Raw genomic sequence first — 13,193 nt, forward strand, 5'->3', positions numbered from 1 at the left:
GAAAGATAATAATTCTCAAAAGCATTTCCAGATCAGTCTTAAAATTCTCCCGGTAGTACGAGCGTCTCTTGTCGAGATTACATTTTTCTGGACCTTTAGCATTATATACACTGCTGGGAACACTTGTGAGAAGTTAAAACAGGTGGACTGAACCTGCCAAAACCCGGCGTCGCCATTGGCCCATGACGTAATGATATGATTTATGACGCCACACATGCAGAAACAGTTTTAGATCTTCGTCAGGATTGTTGGAAGCGAAGAGGATAGAAGGCAATTCAGCAATCAGGTCCCACTTATCCTCAAGGGCTGTGCAGATCCCATACATCTGCAGCTGATATTGTCGAATCAGTTACAGCAACATTATTATGTTTCTAAATGCTGTGTAATTAATAAATTAAAAATGTCCTGTTAACGTTTCAAATATAATCCAGTTGGCACTACAACTACTAGGGCGCAAATTCAGTTAAAGCTACTCCGACAATAAGTTATAACATCATCTTGTACAATTTTCCACCACTGGCAGGGTGTGCTTGGAACACAAGTTTATCCATCCTCCAGGCTTACCACTAAGGTAGCCCTCTGTCATCACGCTGGCTCAGTTCTCTCCTTATCCCTTGGCCTTGCCCTTGCTCTCTTACCGTCCATCTTCATCTTGTGTACCTCAGTAAGCATTTTAATCTTTTTTCCTCAACCTTCTCTTATGTATTATCTCCCTAACACTTCCAATTCTCACCTTTTCTGCACTAAGACAAAACTTATATGCCAACTAGCTCCGCAGATGAGGAGGAGATTGAGGGAATGTATGATGAGATAAAAGAAATTATTCAGATAGTGAAGGGAGACGAAAATTTAAGTCATGAGGGACTTGAATTCGATAGTAGAAAAAGGGAGAGAAGGAAAAGTAGGAGGTGAATATGGAATTGGGGGAAAGGAATGAAAGAGAAAGCCCCCTGGTAGAATTTTGCACAGAGTATAACTCAATCATAGCTAACACTTGGTTTAAGAATCATGGGAGAAGGTTGTATACGTGGAAGAGACCTGGAGACATAAGGTTTCAGATTGATTGTATAATGGTTAGACAGAGATTTAGGAATCAGATTTTAAATTGTAAGACATTTACAGGGGCAGATGTGGACTCTGACCACAGTTTATGGGTTAGGAACTGCAGATTAAAACTCAAGAAACTGCAAAAAGGCAGGAATTTAAGGATATGGTACCGGGATAACCCGAAAGAACCAGAGGTTGTAAAGGGTTTCAGAGGGAGCATTAGGGATCGATTGACAAGAACAGGGGAAAGGAATACAATAGAAGAAGTATGGGTAGCTGTGGGAGATGGAACATTGAAGGCAGCAGAAGATATAAAGTAGGTAAAAAGACGAGGGTAAGTAGAAATCCTTGGGTGACACAAGACATATTGAATTTAATTGATGAAAGGAGAAAATATAAAAATGCAATAAGTGAAGCAGGCGAAACGGAATACAAACGTCTCAAAAATGAGATTGACGGGGAGTGCAAAATGGCTAAGCAGGAATGGCTAGAGAACAAATGTAAGGATGTAGAAGCATATATCACTAGGGATAAGATGGATACTGCCTACAGGAAAATTAAAGATACCTTTGGAGAAAAGGTATGAATATCCAGAGCTCAGGTGGAAAACGAGTCCCAAGCAAAGAAGGGAAAGCAGAAAGGTGGAAGGAATATATAGTTGAACTTGAAGGCAATATTATGGAAATGGGAGAGGACGTAGAGGAAGATGAGAAGGGGGATATAATACTTCGTGCAGAATCTGACAGAGCCACGGGACTAGAAAACGTTCCGTTAGAGCTACTGATAGTTTTGGGAGAGCCTAGCATGACAAAACTCTTCCATCTGACGAGCAAATTGTATGAGACTGGCGAAATACGCTCATACTTGAAGAAGAATATAATAATCCAAATTTCAAAGAAAGCAAGTGCTGACAGGTGTAAAAATTACCGAACTATCAGTTTAATAAGTCATTGCTGCAACATATTAACACGAAACCTTCACAGAAGAATCGAAAAACTCTTCGAAACCGACTTCGGGGAAGATCAGTTTGGATTTCGGAGAAATGTAGGAACATACGTGGCAACACTGACCCTACGACTTCTCATAGAAGATGCGTTAAGAAAAGACAAACCTACGTTTATAGCTTTTGTTGACTTAGAGAAAGCTTTTGACAATTTTGACTAGAATACTCTTTCAAATTCTAAAGGTGTCAGGGGTAAAATACAGGGAGCGAAAGGTTATATACAACTCTTACAGAAACCGGATGGCAGTTATGAGTCGAGGGGCACGAAAGGGAAGAAGTGGTCGAGAAGGAACTGAGACAGGGTTGTAGCCTATCCCCGATGTTATTCAATCTGTATATTGGGCAAACAGTAAAGGAAACAAAAGAAAAATCCGGAGTAGGAATTAAAGTCCATGGAGAAGAAATAGAAACTTTGAGGTTTACTGATGAAATTGCAATTTTGTCAGAGACAGCAAAGGACTTGGAAGAGCAGTTGAATGGAATGGACAGTATCTTGAAAGAAGGAGATAAGATGAACATCAATAAATGCAAAACGAGGATAACGGAATGTAGTCGAATTAAATCAGGTGATGCTGGGGAAATTAGATTAGCAAATGAGACACTTAAAGTAGTAAAGGAGTTTTGCTATTTGGGGAGCAAAATAACCCATGATGGTCGAAGTAGAGAGGATATAAAATGTAGACTGACAACGGCAAGGGAAGCGTATCTGAAGAAGAGAAATTTGTTAACATCGAGTATAGATTTAAGTGTCAGAAAGCCCTTTCTGAAAGTATTTGTATGGAGTGTAGCCATGTGTGGAAGTGAAACATGGACGATAAACAGTTTAGACAAGAAGAGAATAGAAGCTTTTGAAACATGATGCTACAGAAGACTGCTGAAGATTAGACGGGTAAATCACGTAACTAATGAGGAGGTACTGGATAGAATTAGGGAGAAGAGAAATTTGTGATACAACCTGACCAAAAGTAGGAATCGGTTGGTACACGCATTCTCAAGCATCGAGGGATCACCAATTCAGTGCTGGAGGGAAGCGTTGGAGGGTAAAAATTGGGGAGGAGACCAAGAGATGAATACAGTAAGCAGATTCAGAGGGCTGTAGGTTGCAGTAGGCACTCGGAGATGAAGAGGCTTGCACAGGATAGGGTAGCATGGAGAGGTGCATTAAACCAGTCTTTCGACTGAAGGCAACAACAACAACAACAACAAAAAGACAAAAATAAAGACGCACCATGATGGAATTATCCGAAGGGGATGAAAATCAATAGATGTGATGTACATATACAGACAAACGAGTGGTTACAGTTTCAGTAAAATTGGATGATTTATTCAAGAGAAGGAGCATCACAAATTGAGAAAGTCAATAACGCGTTGGTCCACCTTTGGCCGTCATGCAAGCAGTTACGCGGTTTGATATTGATTGATAGTTGTCGTATGTCCTCCTGAGGGATACTATGCCAAATTCTATCTAATTAACGCGTTAGAGCGTCAAAATTAGAGATGGTTGGAGGGCACTGCCCAAAATGCTCCAAACGTTCTCAACTGGCAAGAGTCCGAACGACCTTTCTGACCAAGGTAGGGTTTGGAAAGCACGAAGACAAGCAGCGGAAATTCTCCGTATGTGGGTGGGCATCATTGTATTGAAATGTAAGCCCAAGAGGGCTTGTCAAGAAAGACAACAGAATGGAGCGTAGAAAATCGTGGACATACCGCTGTGTTGTTAGGGTGCCGCGGATGACAACCAAAGGGGTCCTGCTGTGAAAAGAAATGCCACTCCAGATCTTCACTTCTGGGTGTCGGACCGTATAGTAGGCAATAGTCAGGTTGGCATCCCACCACTGTTCGGAGCATCTTCAGACACGTCTTCGCTAGTCATAGTGGCTCATTTCTACATCTACATCTACATCCATACTCCGCAAGCCACCTGACGGTGTGTGGCGGAGGGTACCTTGAGTACCTCTATCGGTTCTCCCTTCTATTCCAGTCTCGTATTGTTCGTGGAAAGAAAGATTGTTGGTATGCCTCTGTGAGGGCTCTAATCTCTCTGATTTTATACTCATGGTCTCTTCATACCTTTGACATTCCTTTGATTTTCTTGCATTATATTCCGCACGTACATGAAGGCTTCCGCCGTTCTCAGCTGTTCTCCATCTAGTGTCATGTTTACTATAGGTCTATCCTTTTTTTCTTGTTGTGACCACCAGCACATGCATGTTATGTACTATACTCAAAATTTCAAAATCCATTACTCTTTCTATATCACTTAGTTCACTTATCAACATACCTGTCTCAGTTTCAGTTGATTTACTTCACTTAGCTAACGACTAATGATTGACATTAATATAACAAAATTAATTTTGTTTATGTATTATTTTTGGGGGACCTAGATTACGGCGACAGACTTACGGTCTCTGTAACAATGCTCGAGGTCGAAGTTACGTTGGAAAGTGACGTTTAGGTTATGAGCTGACAAAGACAGCGAATCTGATGTCATGAGAATAATTCTTATTATGGCACATAATGAATTTCGATAAGTGGTGTACGTCCGCAATGTTGATGATGTCAGAGGTGAAAACAGACGGGTGGTAACGGTAGGTTTATCGTTTCCAAGGCTGTGTGTCGAACCGGGACTCAGTTCCAGATGCCTGTCTTTCGCGGACTGTAGGCTACCAGTTGTGCTGTCCACAAACATCTCATGGGGTAACTGAAAGTTTCCACTATTCAGGCGTCCGCAGCTCGTGGTCGTGCGGTAGCGTTCTCGCTTCCCGCGCCCGGGTTCCTGGGTTCGATTCCCGGCGGGGTCAGGGATTTTCTCTGCCTCGTGATGACTGGGTGTTGTGTGATGTCCTTAGGTTAGTTAGGTTTAAGTAGTTCTAAGTTCTATGGGACTGATGACCATAGATGTTAAGTCCCATAGTGCTCAGAGCCAGAGCCACTATTCAGGCGTTTCCCTCCATGCCTTCTCGGATAGGTGCTAGTGTAGCAGCATAGCAGAACATAAAGTTAAATACGAACTGCGAATCCATTCTACAGGGTCTCCCGGGAGGAATGGTCAATATTCATGGATATGACAGGAACGTTCGTTTGAAGCATAAAAAGCTTCATATGGACATATGGCCTGTTCTGAATGGTTTCCGAGGCACGAGGGTGAGTCAAATGAAAACCTTAAATATTTTTTTTTAAATATTATTTACTGTCCAGAAGTGGTACAAAGCTGTATCACTTTTCAACATAATCTCCCCCACGCTCAATGCAAGTCCTCCAGTCCTTACAAAGTGCATAAATTCCTTTAGAAAAAATTCTTTCGGTAGTCCACGCAACCACTCATGCACCGTGTGGCGTACCTCTTCATCATAACGGAATTTCTCTCCTCCCATTGCGTCTTTGAGTGGTCCAAACATATGGAAATCACTTCGGGCAAGGTCTAGCGAGTATGGTGGATGAGGAAGACACTCAAAATATAGGTCTATAATAATTGCAACTGTTGTACGGGCAGTGTGGGGCCTTGCGTTGTCATGTTTCTAAAGGACACCTGCTGACAGCAATCCACGTCGCTTTGATTTGATTGCAGGCCGTAGATGATTTTTTAGGAGATCTGTGTATGATACACTGGTGACAGTGGTCCCTCTAGGCATGTAATGCTCTAAAATTACGCCATTTTCGTCCCAAAAGATAGTCAGTATAACCTTCGCTGCTGATGGTTCTGTTCGAAACTTCTTTGGTTTATGTGATGAGGAATGGCGCCATTCCTTGCTCTCTCTCTCTCTTTGTTTCCGGTTGATGGAAGTGAACCCAGGTTTCGTCCCCAGTAACGATTCTTGCAGGGGAGCCATCACCTTCTCGTTCAAAGCGCTGAAGAAGTTCTTCACAAGCATCAACACGTCGTTCTCACATTTCAGGAATCAGCTGCATCTTGCAGACACTTTGTGAAACTGGAGCACACCATGCACAATGTGGTGTGCTGACCTATGATTAATCTGTAAACATGCTGCAATGTCATTCAGTGTCACTCGGCGGTTTTCCTTCACTGTGGCTTCAACTACTGCAATGTTCTGTGGAATCACAACTCGTTGTGCCTGACCTGGACGAGGAGCGTCTTCCACTGAAGTCACACCATTTGCGAACTTCCTACTCCATTCGTAGACTTGCTGCTGTGACAAACATGCATCACCATACTGAACCTTCATTCGTCGATGAATTTCAATAAGTTTCACACCTTCACTACGCAAAAACCGAGTAACAGAATGCTGTTCTTCCCTGGTGCAAGTCACAAATGGGGCGGCCATCTTTATACTGATACTGCGACAGTATGTGTGCATCTGCACTATGCTGTCACCTGCAGGCCATTCTGCACGCCGTTTGTAGCACGCTTACCAACTTAGAGGACAACAGCGCGAAATTTCGATTTGTTATTACAAATTTAAAGGTTTTCATTTGACTCACCCTCGTACATCACGTTTAATGTACCTCTGTTTTTGGGCTCGTTGCACGCGCGTGTGTCTTACCTACCCATCTCTTCGACGTTTTATTCTAGCCCAACTTACCTCGCTGCTTCCAACCTCTTTGCTCGAGATGTCTTTCCGCCATTAAATTAGCCTGTTCAACGCGCAGTTGTCTGTGGTGTGTCGTGACTGAAATGTTGCGAGGGAATGAGGATGTGAGAGAAAAGCCTCGGTTGACTGTATTTGTACATGTGCTAGCTAAAGAGCAACATATCCGTACTAATGAGGAATATGCAGATATCGTGTATGTCTAAGGCTTTTGCAGTGATAGTGCTCCTGTTGCTGTCAAAGACAACTGTCGGCATTTACCGACACTTCGAATTACTGATTGTGGAGGGTTTACCAGAGTTTTCAGCACATTTCGTGAAAAAGATGTTCTTCCAAGTTCTCATTCTTCTTCTGAACGTGTAGATCAACAACCTCTGCATGAACAGCAACACATTGTTGAAATGATGCATTGTAGTTCTACTCGTACAAGAACACGGCGACTGTCTGCATGTATCAGTGCCCCATGAACACTTGATACTTTGTAAAACGCATGTTGTAATGTTTAGTACCTGTTGTACATGTGAAAACCTCACAGGGTACTGAATAATAAAGAAAATAAATAACAATGTTCATCAAATTTGTTCTGTCTCGGGAACCACTCGGAATAGGCCATATGTCCATACGAAGTTTTTTTGCTTCAAATGATCGTTCCTGTCATATCCCTGAACACTGACTACTCCTCCTAGGACACACTGTATACTTAGGTATACCGCGTCATTTTCTATAATTAAAGTTGTCTTTTAAAAAGAGGATAAGACTGTCACGAATGGTATGGAATTCTCACTCAGATTTTAAGCCGAACCTTGGCACACGTGACAAAAGATGCTCAAAACGTCGTAGTCAGAGGCCAAAAGATGGATCGAGTACAATACAGAGGAGTGCTAATCAAACCCAGTACCGATGACGAAGCACTGGCGCACACAAGATGCTCTCATCGTAGTAAAGAAAAGCCGTATTGACTTTGATGTCGGTGCAGCAATGCGAAATGTTACCGTGAGAATACTGGATCAGGCATGCTAGAAATTATATCTCAGTTATAGAGAAAGTACAGCAAATATTCGTATGAGAAGTGTGGAATACACCGATGGATTTCCAACTTATTAAGTCTCCTGATTTTGGTGGAGTCATACATGAAATGCATGAAGCGACTGACAAATTGTCAAGTGCAAGTGCTGTTACACCTGTGCGGAACGACACGGGACACAAGGAAGTGTTCTGAATAATGGAACGAAGCAGTCTCCATATTCTTCTACCATAAGGTATCACCCATCGGCTGCAACAATTACAGACCAATTCTCATGAAACAAAACACCAACGAATTTCTGCACTTATCGTCAGTGAACAGCTGGCAGTCCGTTTGGTACTGCAAATCGCCAGTGACCAGACAAGGTTTACGCCTGGGAAAGGCGCCAGGAAACAGATTACCAAAGTTCAATAAACCATGGAGAAGATCACCACATACAATACCCTGACACTGCTGTGTATGGTCGAATTCAAGTACGCCTTAGGCTCAGGGTAATGGGAAAATGAACAACCAGTGGTGCTGTGTTGCCGCCAGGGTTGCCAGATATTCTGATTTTGAAGGGTTGTTTCGATTTTCCTGTTGAAAACCTGATTCCCGATTAAAACATTGGAATGCATCAAAAATACTTGTTACACCAGAAATAACTTATCACATAAGTCGATTCAATGTGCGAGTGTTAAATATTAACAAAAAGTCTTGTAAACCCTGAGAGACGTGCAGTTAGTAGCCATTAACATCGAACTCACTGGCGTTCGGTAGGGAATCAGAAGTCGATCAAAACAATGCTTGAAGCATTATTTTCAAATTGATTCATCGTCATACAGCGAAACTAATGAAGTGCCATGGCTGAAAACGAAGGTGTGTGGCGGAGGGTACTTATTAGTGTACCAGTCTCACTTCCCCTTTTCCTTTTTGAGTCGCGAATGGTTCGAGGGAAGAACGATTGTTGGTAAGCGTCTGTGTGGACTCGTATCTCTCGTCAAGGCGTTTTCGCGAAATATGGTTCAAATGGCTCTGAGCACTATGGGACTCAACATCTGAGGTCATCAGTCCCCAAGAACTTAGAACTACTTAAACCTAACTAACCTAAGGACATGACACACATCCATGCCCGAGGCAGGATTCGAATCTGCGACTGTAGCAGTCACGCGGTTCCGGACTGAAGTGCCTAGAACTGCACGGCGATCGCGGCCGGCTTTCGCGAAATATGCGTAGGAGGAAGCAATGTATTGGCTTACTCTTTTGGAAACGTACGCTCTCAGAACTCGAACAGTACACCACACCGTAATACAGACCGTGTCTCTTGCAGCGTCCGCTACTAGAATTGGCTGAACATCTACGTGATCCTTTCGCGCTTGCTAAATGAACCTCTAATGAAACGCACTGGCCCTCTTTGGATGTTCTCTATTTGCACTATCAATCCCATCTGTGACGGATTCCAGACTAACGAGCAATATTAAAGTATTGGTCGAACGAGTGTTTTGTAAGATACTTCCTTTGTTGATGGACTGCATTTACTGAGGATTCTTTCAACGATTTTAACTGGAATCTGCCTTGCCCATATTAACTTTATGTTGTTCCACCTCAAGTCGCTCGGTAGCATACTCGTAGAAATTTCATGGATGTAACTGCTTCCAGACATCGTTCTGTCAATCATGTAATTATACAATAAGAAATCTTTCTGTGTACACTAAGGAGGCAAAATCCTTGGCATAGCCATATGCACATACAAAGATGGCGGTAGTATCACGTACTCCAGGTTTAAAATGGCAGTGCATTGGCAGAGCTGTCGTTTGTACTCTGGTGGTTCATATGAAAAGATGTCAGGCGTGATTATGGCCGCACGACGGGAATGACAGACTTCGAACGTGTGATGGTAGTTCGAGCTAGAGGCATGGGACATTCCATTTCGGAAATCATCAGGGAATTCAATATTCCGAGATCCACAGTGTCAAAAGTGTGCCGAGAATACCAAATTCCAGGCATTGCCTCTCACCAGGGACAACGAAGTGGCCTATGGCCTGCACCTAACGACCGAGAGCAGCGGCGTTAGCATAGAGTTGTCAGTGCTAACAGACAAGCAACATTGCGTGAAATAACAGCAAAAATTAGTGTGGGACGTACGACGAACGTATTCGTTGGAACAGTGCGGCGAGATGTTAATGAGCAATGACAGCAAACGAGCGACGCGAGTGCCTTTGCTAACAGCACGACATTGCCTGCAGCACCTCCTCTTGTCTCGTGACCATACTGGTTGGACCCTAGATGACAGGAAGACTGTGGCCTGGTCAGATGACTCTCGATTACATTTGGTAAAGGCTGATGGTAGTTTTCGAGTGTGGTGCAGATCTGTTCAAATGTGTGTGAAATCTTATGGGACTTAACTACTAAGGTCATCAGTGCCTAAGCTTACACACTACTTAACCTAAATTATCCTAAGGACAAACACACACACCCATGCCCGAGGGAAGACTCGAACCTCCGCCGGGACCAGCCGCAGAGTCCATGACAGCAGCGCCCTAGACCGATCGGCTAATCCCACGCGGCGGTGCAGATCTCATGAAGCCATTGACCCCAGTTGGCAACAAGGCATTGTGCCAGTTGGTATGGGTTCCATAATGGTGTGGGCTGTGTTTACTTGGAATGCACTAGCTCCTCTAGTCCAACTGAACTGATCATTGGCTGAAGATGGTTATGTTCGGTTGCTTGGAGACAATTTGCAGCAATTAATGGACTTCATGTTCCCAAACAACGACGGAATTTTTGTGGATGGCAGTGCGCCGTGCCACCAGGCCACAATCGTTCGCGATTGGTTTGAAGAACATTCTCGTCATTTCGAGCTAATGCTGGCCACCCAAATTGCCCGACATGAATCCCACTGAAAAATTATGGGACATACACTACTGGCCATTAAAATTACTGCACCAAGAAGAAATGCAGATGATAAAAGGGTATTCATTGGACAAATATATTATACTAGACCTGACATATGATTACATTTTCACGCAATTTGGGTGCATACATCCTGAGAAATCAGTACCCAGAACAACCACCTCTGGCCGTAATAACGGCCTTGATACGCCTGGGCGTTGACTCAAACAGAGCTTGGATGGCGTGTACAGTTATAGCTGCCCATGCAGCTTCAGCACGATACGACAGTTCATCAAGAGTAGTGACTGGCGTATTGTGACTGGCGTATTGCTCGGCCACCATCGACCAGACGTTTTCTATTGCTCGAGATCTGTAGAATGTGCTTGCGAGGGCAGCAGTCGAACATTTTCTGTATCCAGAAAGGCCCATACAGGACCTGCAACATACGGTAGTGCATTATCCTGCTGAAATGTAGGGTTTCGCAGCGATCGAATAAAGGGTAGAGCCACGGGTCGTAACACATCTGAAATGTAACGTCCACTGTTCAAAGTGCCGTCAGTACGAAGGAGAGGTGACAGAGACGTGTAACCAATGGCACCCCATACCATCACGCCAGGTGATACGCCAGTATGGCGATGACGAATACACGCTTCCAATGTGCGTTCACCGCGATGTCGCCAAACACGGATGCGACCATCATGATGCTGTAAACAGAACCTGGATTCATCCGAAAAAATGACGGTCTGCAATTCGTGCACCCAGGTTCGTCATTGAGTACACCATCGCAGGCGCTCCTGTCTGTGATGCAGCGCCAGGGGTAACCGCAGCCATGGTCTCCGAGCTGATAGTCCATGCTGCTGCAAACGTCATCGAACTGTTCGTGCAGATGGTTATTGTCTTGCAAACGTTCCCATCTGTTGACTCAGGGATCGAGACGTGGCTGCACGATCCGTTACAGCCATGTGGATAAGATGCCCGTCATTTCGACTGCTAGTGATACGAGGCCATTGGGATCCAGCACGGCGTTCCGTATTACCCTCCTGAACCCACCGATTCCATATTCTGCTAACAGTCATTGGATCTCGACCAACGCGAGCAGCAATGTCGCGATACGATAAACCGCAATCGCGATAGGCTTACAATCCGACCTTTATCAAAGTCGGAAACGTGATGGTACGCATTTCTCATCCTTACACGAGGCATCTCAACAACGTTTCACCAGCCAACGCCGGTCAACTGCTGTTTGTGTATGAGAAATCGGTTGGAAACTTTCCTCGTGTCAGCACTTTGTAGGTGTCGTTACCGGCGCCAACCTTGTGTGAATGCTCTGAAAAGCTAATCATTTGCATATCACAGCATCTTCGTCCTGTCGGTTAAATTTCGCGTCTGTAGCACGTCATCTTCGTGGTGCAGCAATTTTAATGGCCAGTAGTGTAATCGAGAGGTCAGTTCGTGCACAAAATCTTGCACCGGCAACTTTTCCGCAACTATCTACGGCTATAGAGGCAGAATACCTCAATATTTCTGCAGGGGACTTCCAATGAGAGTTATTGAGTCAATTCCACGTCGTGTGGTTGCATTACGTCGGGCAAAAGGAGGTTCGACACGATATTAGGAGGTATCCCACGACTTTTGCCACATCAGTGTATGTGTTAGAAAAGCATTACATTGTGTACAACACCATCATCCCTGGAAAGCCATGTGGAAGTTCCGCCGTTATGAAAGTAATAGTCCTATTACACTCCCATGGGGCAGACGCAAAGTTCATTTTACGCCTGAAGAGTTCTCTCCGCTGAAAATGAAATGCTGTGTTCCGTTTGCTAGAAACTTTTGTATCCAATCACACAGTTGGTCTGATAGTACATACGCTCGTGATTTTGTTCACTAGGCGGCAGTGCGGAACTGTATCGAATACCTTCCAGAAGGGAAGGTAGACGGCATCTACCTGGTGCCCGTATCTTCTGCTTTCTGAATTTCGTGGACAGGCAGAACGAACTGGGATTCACACGATTGTTGTTTTCGGAAGCTACAGAGGAGCTTTTCGATTTCCAGGTATGTCGTAATATGCGAGCATAAAATATGTTCCAAAACTGAACAGACCGACGTCTTCGAAACGGAAATGATCTGTGATTTTTTTCCAATGATTAGGAAAGCTTCGTTCCTCCAAAGGCCTACGGTACACTGGTGCTAGAAGAGGGACAAGTTCCTTCGCATACTCAGCGTAGAACTGAATTGGTTCTGGAAACAGATGTTTCGTATTTCGGTTTTTTCTGCGGCATCCTCCACTTTAAAGCCATTATGGTCACAGAGTGTTGGACACATGGCTTCGATCCCTTCACTGAAATAACGTACGACCAAAAAAAAACTAGAATTTTCTGTCAAGTCGTTAGATAGAAATTTGCTCTCGAATTCAGCGTTCTTCACGGAAGCGAAAATGACTTCAAAAACACCAAAGTGTTGCAGCACTCAGTCTCCGTTCATCACCCGGTCTCGAACACTAAAATTATTGAAAATATTAAACCAGTAATTGTTGGATATATATTTGAGTTCCATATTCGTATGCGTTGCTTCTAGCTTCTAGAAAGTCCGTTTCGAAAAAATCCCGACTGGTTCAGTTTAGGAATGTCAGATTAGTAAAAATCACGATTTTATTTCGAGAAATCTGACAGCTATGATTGGCGGCGTGCGACTTCCAGACCGC

At 43.9% G+C, this 13,193-nt stretch overlaps 1 protein-coding gene across 8 annotated transcripts in view; it reads left to right on the plus strand.

Moving 5' to 3' along the window:
* Window positions 1-13,193, plus strand: part of LOC126235804 (leukocyte elastase inhibitor-like) — a 188,533-nt gene that overhangs the window by 6,455 nt on the left and 168,885 nt on the right. Inside the window, exon 1 of one of the 8 annotated variants that reach the window (XM_049944633.1) lies at window positions 5,087-5,194. The exons of the other annotated variants lie outside the window; for them this stretch is intronic. Coding sequence (XP_049800590.1) covers window positions 5,096-5,194 — 99 coding nt within the window. The 5' untranslated portion in view covers window positions 5,087-5,095. Of the gene's footprint in view, window positions 1-5,086; window positions 5,195-13,193 lie in introns of those variants that run through there. 8 annotated transcript variants of the gene reach the window in all.

This window comes from Schistocerca nitens, chromosome 2, assembly GCF_023898315.1.
Source record: "Schistocerca nitens isolate TAMUIC-IGC-003100 chromosome 2, iqSchNite1.1, whole genome shotgun sequence".
NCBI classification, from domain to species: Eukaryota; Metazoa; Arthropoda; class Insecta; order Orthoptera; family Acrididae; genus Schistocerca; species Schistocerca nitens.